The sequence below is a fragment of the Coregonus lavaretus genome (assembly GCF_964263955.1).
Source record: "Coregonus lavaretus genome assembly, chromosome: 28".
Classification (NCBI taxonomy): domain Eukaryota; kingdom Metazoa; phylum Chordata; class Actinopteri; order Salmoniformes; family Salmonidae; genus Coregonus; species Coregonus lavaretus.
The window spans coordinates 18,590,763-18,600,843 of NC_140015.1; the positions used below are offsets into that span (position 1 = coordinate 18,590,763).

The window sequence follows — 10,081 nt, forward strand, 5'->3', positions numbered from 1 at the left end:
ACCCTTTGGTAATGTGCATGAGGACTAATGTCTGGATGGAATCTTCACTATCTTTAAACCAGAACCATTACTATTTGTTATGATAGCTCTTGTCTTCACTCTACTATCCTTCATAACAATGTTCATAAGAATATAATCATCATTCATGCAAAGGCCTATTCTGTGAATAACTGAACAAAAGCCAACTATCTATGGCTGTGTTTACACAAGCAGCCCAATGATGATCTTCTTTACATTAATTCGTCTTTTAACAAATCACATATCTTTTCATATCAGCTCTTTTTCAGCGCTGATCTGATTGGTCAAAATACCAATTAGTGAAGAAAAAAAAATAGAATTGGGCTGCCTGTGTAAATGCAGCCTATTTTCTGAGGCTACCTATTCCTCAAATCTGTAACATTTAAGAATGTCTACATTTCTAGATGTTCTATTTCTTTAAGGCAATCCGGGTGCTTCTGACATCATCGATGTTGTTAATGGTGCGTTGCAAGTAACGAGAGGGGGAGACAGAACTCTGGTAGAGACGGCCATTCGTATTGAAGCTTCTCGGGGACTATCAACAGAGAGTACAGCCGACGCAAGAGGAAAATTGGGGCATGAGAGCCACCAGAATCCGTTCCCATCCTTCGCTGCCCGGGGCCCAGTCTGACTGACAACCTTCGGATCAGCACCGCCACCGAACCACCTCTCGGATAAACCTAAAATCGTGTGAGTAGTGTACTGGGGAACCGACGAAACCAGGGGGGAAAGGGGACTTGATTCGGCCGAACCGGAGTCTTGTATTCAGGCGTCGCAGAGGGGGAGGGGGCGAATAGAGATGGCTAACATTGGGTAGGTACCTCAGTGTAAGGGTGTGGCTAGAATAAAGTCAAAATGTTACATAATAGCATACACTGTCAACTATTTGTGAAGCTTCAAGGTATTTCTTTAAAATGATGTAAATGATTGGTACTTGTTAGAAGCAGAAAGCGTATTCTCAGGCTACTTACTAGCTAGGCACAACTAATGCTAGCATACCACTACTGTATACGGACAGTTGGTATCGTCACAGTAGCAGCCCAGGCAACCATTTGTTTGAAGTGTACGGTAGATGTTGTTATTATTATTGTAATTAGTTCGACTTTTGAGTGATATCGTAAATGTCACATAACTATTCAACCTAGCTGATATGCTTCCCTTTTGATTGTTACCAACGCAGCGACAGCTTTCTAAAGGGTGACGTAAGAAAATAGAGTAGAGAAGATGTTTAGATGGGTTGTTGGTACTCAAACGATGCATCCATAAAATGATTTTGTCCATGCAAATGTTACATTCCACGTTGCCATACCTAGCTAATACATTAATGTTGACACTGGGTGAAATAAACTGCCATTATGTAGGCCTAGTTGTATTGTTTTTGGAAAAATACAGTCTCTTTTTTTTGTTAAAACAGAATTTCTCTGAAAGAGAACGCTTTGTAATTCTATGTAGGTTACAGGCCCACACTGATGAAATTATTCAAGTCAGTGAGTACTCTGTAGTGTTTCATGGGAATAGTAGTAATGGTTGAATATTGCAATACATGGTGCCAGAGTGTATGGTTTACACTGTAGTTACCAGGTCCTGATCCTTTCCTACCAAAATATAATGCCTGGCTCTGAACTGTGAGTGAACAACTTTGATCTATTGATAAAACCTCTCACATGACCCAGTAGGATTAATCAACTGCTAAATAATTTATGTTAGGCCTGAGCCGGGACTCTGCAGATGAAACCCTCATGTTGTAATGAAACCTAATCCATCTACTACCATCACATCTGTATTTATGTCTGTCACCTAGTCAGCTGACACTTCTTCTGACAACACCACAGGCAATGGAAAGAACCTCATACCAATTTTTTGGAATAATTTCCCGGAAAGATATTTGGTCCCCCTTTCTAGTCTAAATACACACTAGTCCTGCACAATTTATGACTTTTTCCATTCCTGAATTGGTATGCCCATTGCCCACAAAACTGAGGTTGACTGAGAATGCTTCTTCTCGTTCTGCTCTGTCATGTGCCACTTGCATTTCCAAAGTATTATCTTGAGAGGAAGTAGATCTGTAATCATGGTGATGTAAAGAGGTATAATGTGGTCCGTGTTGTAGACTGGCCTAGGCCTAATCGTAGGAAAAACATGACAAGATCATACACATACAATGAAAAGCTCTAAAGTAGTAGTTTAGTATTGAGAACTAACAGTCATGCTCCCCATCTGTCTGTACTACATTGTCAACTGAGAGGTGGAAAAAGCTTTACTATAAAGAGCGTTGTGGCGCTCTTCTATAAATTATGCCTCATATCCTTCCCCAGGTCTTGCTCTGAAGTTCATTGCAGTCGTTTCTGGGCTTTGACACACATACAGCCCGCGCATCAGCGCCTTTGCAGTGGCTGCAGAATATGGTGTGGTTGAGAGTGCTAAATAAATGATGATCCTGCTCCAGTGTCACGTGCAGTTTGGCTCAGAAGACTCACTTCCTTCCCTCCATCGTGTCTGCCAATTTCTACTATCCAGGCCCCAGCTGACTCTGGAGACCGCACCCGGGCCCTTCCAGCCGGATATGTTGTTGCTCTGTCTCGTCTCTCTTTCGGTCTCATCTTCCATATTTCCCTCTGTATTTCTCTATTTCCCACTTTCTCTGTACCACCTCCCCCCAACAGCTCTACAAATGTAATCGTGTAGCCTATCGCTGGAATCCAGACAGCTGTCTGCTAATCAACCTGCTCAAGCTACACACTCACTCAGTTCATTTAGTTGTTTGCAGTTATTGGTCATCCTGTATTGGAATGTGCAAAGTGACCATTGTAAGACTGCCTACTGCTGGTTCTGGAAGAAATGTTCCATTAGTCAGCAAGTTTGCCTTCGAATCAAGATCTGGTGAATTATGTTGGATTTGTATAATTTCTGTTTCTCTTCATTTGCAAAGTAGCCTATGCCATGTGTCAAATTTAAGACTGTATGTTCATGGTTGCCTCGTAACATCTTGGCCTCTTCTCATCAAATGTTTGTTCTTCTGTGTCCATAGTGAACTTTCAACGCCATGGAGCTGAGAGTGGGGAACAAGTACCGGCTGGGGCGGAAAATAGGGAGTGGGTCCTTTGGAGACATTTACCTTGGTAAGTGGAAGGTGCTCCATCTCCCTCTGTTGGCATTTCTCTTCTTCCTTGTCCATTTGCCACTCTGTCTACTGGCCTAGCCCCAGTATTGGCTTTTTTCCTCCTCTTAGCCTTAGACTTTATCTTTCCATTCCCTGGGTGTTCAACCGGAGTATCTTTCCATGTTCATGGTTCACAAGTTGCTCCTGAGTCTAGCCCTGGTGTGTGTGCGTGCGCTTCCTCAGGTGCCAACATTGCCACGGGCGAGGAGGTGGCCATTAAGCTGGAATGCGTGAAGACCAAACACCCACAGCTGCATATCGAGAGCAAGTTCTACAAGATGATGCAGGGAGGAGGTAAGGCGAATGGGGGGGAAGCGGATGACTGAGAAGGAACATTAGTGAATTCCTAGTAAATGCCATGTTGACACGTCTGAGTGTATTGTGATCAAAATAAGTAGTGACTATCATCAAAAATGGTCAAATGTACACAGTTATTGCATTTATTTTATTTCAGAAGTATCATGTTCACCAAAATAATCATGTGTTGAGCACTGAAACACTCCTTTGCTGACATTTTTGTTGTATGACATTAGCCATAAAGGATGTATGCGCAAGTGATGTAACTATGGTTAGATGCACACTAAAAGCTACTTTATTTGTGCCTGCCTGACAGTGGGGATTCCCTCGATAAAGTGGTGCGGGGCAGAGGGAGACTACAACGTCATGGTGATGGAGCTCCTGGGCCCCAGTCTGGAAGACCTCTTCAACTTCTGTTCCCGCAAGTTCAGCCTCAAAACAGTGCTACTGCTGGCAGACCAGATGGTACAGAACAGCCTCTCTCATGCAGCTGCACTCTAAGAACTCTTATGGTGTCATCTTTTCCCCTCAACGTTCATTGTACTGTTTGTCCTCTATACCCTTTACCTCTAGCTCTGTCTGCTGACCTAACTTTGCTTGTGTTGCTGTGTCATCCTTTTCTCTTCTAACGTTGTTGTGTAGTCGTATCACTCTTCTATAGTCTTTGGCTGTCATTAACCTGTGTCCTTTCTCCACTTCCTGTCCTCCTCAATGATCTTCCTTTTGCTCATATTTGTTCTGTTACTTATTGGTGTTTCTGTTTTTACCAATGTTGTGCCCCCAACAGGCATTGGCTGTTGGAGGGTTTAAATTACTGTTAGCTTACAGTAAGGCGTCAAGGCTTTTACAGACCATCCCAGCAGAGCTTTCTGTTGAGTCTCACGTCTCCTTTTCTTCTAAATCCCCCTCTGTCCTCTCCAGATCAGTCGCATCGAGTACATCCACTCCAAGAACTTCATCCATCGTGACGTCAAGCCCGACAACTTCCTCATGGGGCTGGGGAAGAAGGGCAACCTGGTGTACATCATCGACTTTGGCTTGGCCAAGAAGTACAGAGACGCACGCACACACCAGCACATCCCCTACAGGGAGAACAAGAACCTGACGGGCACTGCACGCTACGCATCCATCAACACCCACCTGGGCATCGGTAAGGGACTTTAAATCAACTCCTCCTGTTTGGCTGAATATCTAAATGTCTTTATGAATGTGATTTCATTTTACCCTCCAATGCTCATGCCTAGTGTTGAGATATAGGGACTATTGTCCCCTTGTCCTTAGCTTACATATTTTGATACTCCTCGATCCTGTCAATGTCCTAAATAGCAAATCATTCAAACCTGTCTCCCGTCCTTCAGAGCAGTCACGGCGTGACGACCTGGAGTCTCTGGGATATGTCCTCATGTACTTCAACCTGGGCTCTCTGCCCTGGCAAGGCCTCAAAGCCGCCACAAAGAGGCAGAAGTACGAACGCATCAGCGAGAAAAAAATGTCCACCCCCATCGAGGTGCTCTGCAAAGGCTACCCCTGTAAGTGACTGCTAGTATCTGTCTGGGCTATGACATTTGTATCAATGTGTGTGGACAACTATTTTCCTTCCCCATTGAAACAAACGTTTGCATATACCACACTCTCAATCCTGGGTTTTTGCTCACCCTTCCCTTTTATTGGCATTGCTTGTCTGCAGCCGAGTTCTCCACCTACCTGAATTTCTGCCGGTCGCTGCGCTTTGACGACAAGCCAGACTACTCATACCTTCGGCAGCTCTTCAGGAATCTGTTCCACAGACAAGGCTTCTCCTATGACTACGTATTCGACTGGAACATGCTCAAATTTGTGAGTTTGCCACACCAAAGCTCTTATTCTTTACAAGGAACTAAGTGCTACATTCTGTCTGTATACACCAGGACTCTCCAACCCTGTTCCTGGAGAGCTACCGTCAAGTAGGTTTTCGCTCCAACCCTAATCTTGCACACCTGATTCTTATAATTAGCAGGATGATAAGCTGAATCAGGTTAGTTACGGGTTGGAGCAAAAATCTATAGGAGGGTAGCTCTCCAGAAACAGGGTTGGAGAGCAGTGGTATACATTATCCATAGTGTCCACATAATCAGAATGATTCAGAAAGATTTTGATGTATTCTTCTATGCATGTAGAGGTCTGTGTTTGCTGTAACCTGCGTGGTCTCCTCTCAGGGTGCCAGTAGGACAGCAGAGGATGGTGAGAGGAGGGGAGCCGACGAGAGGGACGAACGTATCGTAGGAGGCCCTCGGGGATCTGCTGCACGGGGTCTCCCGCCAGGGCCAAACCCACCAGCCGCCAACAGAGTTAGGAACGGACCAGAGCAGGCCATCTCCAACCCCGCCTCACGGGTGCAGCAGTCTGGTGAGCACACACCTGTGCTCTTTTAACTAGAGCAATAGTTTAATGGAATAGAAACATTAAGGAAATTATCCAAAAGGGACAATTGAGATAGTCACGCACTAACACATTTCAGTTAATTACTATAGCTCTTGCCTTCTGCCAATCAGTGTAATTTATAAATGCCGGATCTCTATGGCAAGACGCATCATTAATCCAAGTTTCGTCAAAATTGGCCTAGTGCTGTCTGAGAGATTGCGTGCGACTAATGTACGAACGAACGGAGACACATTCGCAGACCACTCCCCAATTTCATCGTGGGGGACAATGAAATAGCTTTTGTAGATAAATACTTTTGTAAACACCTTGACAGAAATTATGGTTTGCAAAGTGAACAGTTCTGACTATTTCTAAATGGCCTCCTCCCTCGTATTCTACCTCTTTAAGGGAACACGTCGCCGCGGGCAATCTCTCGCGCTGAGCGTGAGAGGAAGGTGAGCATGCGGCTCCACCGAGGAGCCCCCGCAAACGTGTCATCCTCTGACCTCACAGCCCGTCATGACCAATCCCGAATTTCCACATCGCAGGTACGCTAACGCTACCTCCATCATACGTCATCACAAACCCTAAAACTCAGGTGCCATGCACCTGAGCCCAACTCCTAACTGCTACGACCAACTTTTTGAAGGGGAATATCAACTAGAAAAATGTTCAATCTTCCAGAACAAGATTACATTTCTTGTCAGAAGTTTCAGAGGACTTCCTATTGGTGTTTAGCTTCTATATTATGTAGCATGCAGTGTGTTTATTTTTTTATTTTATTGTGCCATGGTGGTGGCACCCACTTGATCGCCCTCTCATTTGCACTCCAATTGTCTGAGTCATTTGTTCTCTCACCTCCTTTATTCTCTGCAGGTCAGCATGCCATTTGAGCACCTGGGGAAGTGAAACCTTCAGCTCCACATGCACTGGATACTGATAGGTGAGGATGTCTCTTTCCCTATGTTGACACACAGGACTTAAGTAAATGTACCTAGTTTGTCAGACAGTTTTTGTTGTTATTTATCACATATCTACACATCTGACTAAATATGTAATCTTCCATTGCAGGGCTTCAAGAGATATCCTTCGTTCCAGTTTTTTATTTATTTAGTGAATTTTGGCCAATTGGACAAATAAGTGGATCTTGGAGGAACGGACAGAGAATCATAAAACAATGAAAAAAAGGATTACAGTTGTTCAAGGACTGCAGGAATCTCTCCCCTCCACCCTAACTTTGATGGGATGACCCTGGCCTACAATAGTACAAGGATAAGAGAATGAATAGCATACCCTCCTCTCCACTGACCTATTTACCCCATGGTAGCTTGGATCATGCACCCCTTGCCACAAACACCTTTGTCCCTCACCCACTATGCTCTGGGCAGCTGGCAGAGGTAGAATACTGATTTGGGGGTCAAGCAGGTGCTCCTTTGCCAAATATAGCCCCGGGCACAAACGCGTTCCAAACCAAGAGAAGGTCAACTCGAAATGTGGGCTTGTGTGGATTTAGCGATTTCTGTTTACACTGCGAAGACCACACCACACAAATGTACCCATGTATGTTTTAACCAGTTCATTTATAGAATAGGAAGGGGCTGTACTCATAGGTATGATCTACTGTGCATATTTTGTGAATAGATCATATTCATTTTGTGTGGGTCCTGTTGAGGCTTGGGCGATTTTAGTTTCTTATTTGATGTTTTAATTGGGAAAGGTACAGATGAAGAGAAGGGTTGGAGAGATGGGTGAGTGGTAGATGATGAAGGGAAGAGCAAGTGATTATTAGCTGTAATGGTGTAGAAATAGTGTTGGGTTCTTTTCCCCTACTTCACCTCTTACTGAATTGTTAATCCTCCACTTTAGCCTTGCATTTAGGCTACTTCAGCCCGCTTTGGAACTGATGTTGCCCAAAGCCAACACCTCACGCAGAGATTGAGGTGAACATGCATTTTTCTACCCTTCTCCCGCTCTCATTTATTCACCACCACATCCACACTTTTTTTTTATCCTCCCTTTTCGCCCACTTTGGCCTCCATTGATTTGTGTTCTTTGGTCATAATATTGGGTAGGTTGGTAAGGTCAAAGTAACCAGGCTTATTTTAAGAGACAGTGCAACACTCTTAAGACATGGGAGAATCACAAGCTTGCTTAATGTATTTGACCAGAGTCTGAGATTAACAAGTTGGCCAATGATGGTGGTTTTCATGATTGTTCTTAATGGCAACTTTTTTTTAATTTTTTTATGCTTTTCTTTTTGGAGGTCTGATGGGACGAGCTCTAATTGATTGAATGGTGGAATGGATTTTTTTTAAACGTCACCTGTAGATATTTTTTAATTTCAGTGTAAAGCCAAAATGTGGTTGGTTGTTTTTGAGGTGTAATGTAGAAGAATACATGCAAAATGCATAAATTGCGGCTGGGGATCAGAATTTTAGAAAATATTAAGTGCTAAATTGGGAGGGATTTTAGCCATTTTTACATCGCCAACTGGGTCATATAACTAGGCTTTGTGTGTCAACAGAATTGTAGGTCTGGTGCATGGACTCTCAGAATTTCATAGGTCCCCTGTTAAGATCACAGGGCTGCTTGGGACAAACTGCAGGTTATACATTTATCATGCCTCATTATTTGAGATTGTCTGTCTCTCACTGTTATTTATTTTTCTTAAACTCCATTTTGTTTCTCTTGTGTATGAGGAAACTCTTAAAGTGCAATACTTTGTTTTTCCTCTTTTTGTCCAGTGTATCTTATTCCCAGCAGTTTGTTCATAGCCTGTTGAGACTTTGTCACTACACTGTCTCCCCATCACTCCACTCCAAGCCTTTCCTGGAGAAGCTGTCCATGTTCTCCACCAAGGACCTGATATAGGGATGACTACTTTTCCTTTTTAAAACAAAAGCACACTTGAAAAAGGGGATGCTGACAGTGGGTTGATGTCATCGGCGCCTTCTATTGCAAAATAGAGGTCCCTGGATGTCATTTACCAGCACCCTTGATGTCATTGATGATAACTGGGACTCGGATGCAGTCACAGTGATGTCACAGATTCTGGTAATGACCTGTGTTTGTGATGTGTCCCTTTGACAGGCCAGTGTGACCCAGTGGCAATGTAACTCAATGGGGAGGGGAGGGCTATTGCTGGTCAGGTTATGGGGAGTATACACTTATGTATTGTGTACTGATATCTTGTACAGTTCTTTAACACACTTTAACTTTATTTACAACAGTATTTGTGTATATTTTATGACGTAATAAAATACAAATTTTTAAAAAAAATTCCTAACTTTTTTTTATTTTAATGGCTCTAATATTCTACTTCAGTTCTATGCACTTTTTTGTTGTGTACTGTTTATTTTTGTAGCTGTACACTGCATTTGGGAAATGACACATTTGTGTTATTGAATCTTAAAGAGGACCATTTGAAGGGGACTTCGGAGGAGTGACTGGGTCTGAACAACACAATTCAAATTATATTGTCAATACATTAATGAGAAACATCTCAGTACATATTTTTCAATCTGTAAACATACAATAAAGTAAAAGTCACTACACTTGAATACATGAAGATGTCAGGAATAATATAAATTTTACATTCCATTTGCAGATACAAATTTAAAAGGATCAGGGGTTACATTTGTTTAAAATTATGTAAGAAAATATTGGTCTTGTAAATTACTAATTGTAGAGATTTTAAATATTCAATTGAAATTCTTCTGGAACGCATATATTACTGAAATTGAATGGCAGAAAGCTTGGTTGCACCTTTATTTGTATATCAAATAAAGTGAAAGAAATTCACTTTAAAATATTGCACAAAAGATACCCTTCTAAATCAAATTTTATTCGTCACATGCTTCGTAAACAACAGGTGCCTACCCCGAATATTGTGTGACGAAGGGCTAACTATTATTCAAATGTTTTATGAGTGTGACTGAAGTTATTTTGGAGCGAGCTAAGTAATTGCATTTTTTATTTCATTAATAAAACCTATGTATTTACAATTAAATATGTAATATATTATTCGAATGAAAACAAAGCTACTGAATGAATTAACTTCTTTATACTACCTGGTAAATTCTTCATACACAAACACATTTCTGAAATCTGCGTTTGCACAACAATGCAAGACCAGCTGGCATACGAGTTACAACTGCAAAAATCTCTGAAGCTGGAGACACTTATCTCCCTCACTAACTTTAAGCA

At 42.3% G+C, this 10,081-nt stretch overlaps 1 protein-coding gene across 3 annotated transcripts; it reads left to right on the plus strand.

Moving 5' to 3' along the window:
• The first annotated feature begins 502 nt into the window (after positions 1–502).
• LOC311104152 (casein kinase I-like) lies at positions 503–9,146 on the plus strand. 3 transcript variants are annotated; one of them, XM_084145844.1, is made up of 11 exons: positions 549–706; positions 3,047–3,137; positions 3,362–3,472; positions 3,792–3,940; positions 4,397–4,625; positions 4,834–5,004; positions 5,163–5,311; positions 5,671–5,860; positions 6,284–6,423; positions 6,752–6,818; positions 6,947–9,146. In XM_084145844.1, the coding sequence occupies exons 2-10, from the start codon at positions 3,062–3,064 to the stop codon at positions 6,782–6,784; spliced, it is 1,248 nt and encodes a 415-aa protein (XP_084001970.1). In that variant the 5' UTR covers positions 549–706; positions 3,047–3,061; the 3' UTR covers positions 6,785–6,818; positions 6,947–9,146. The 3 variants fall into 3 exon arrangements, 2 of the variants coding, with proteins under 2 accessions (XP_084001971.1, XP_084001970.1); XR_014610139.1 differs by lacking the exon at positions 6,284–6,423 and having other exon boundaries at positions 503–708; XM_084145845.1 differs by lacking the exons at positions 6,752–6,818; positions 6,947–9,146 and having other exon boundaries at positions 503–708; positions 6,284–6,745.
• Positions 9,147–10,081: the final 935 nt, after the last annotated feature.

Bases quoted from the DNA above. Each gene is read 5' to 3' on its own strand.
- LOC311104152 (XM_084145844.1), top strand. From the start codon at position 3,062: ATGGAGCTGAGAGTGGGGAACAAGTACCGGCTGGGGCGGAAAATAGGG. The intron at 5,005-5,162 runs GTAAGTGACTGC...GCTTGTCTGCAG, and splicing joins GCTCTGCAAAGGCTACCCCT to CCGAGTTCTCCACCTACCTG. The intron at 5,312-5,670 runs GTGAGTTTGCCA...GTCTCCTCTCAG, and splicing joins ACTGGAACATGCTCAAATTT to GGTGCCAGTAGGACAGCAGA.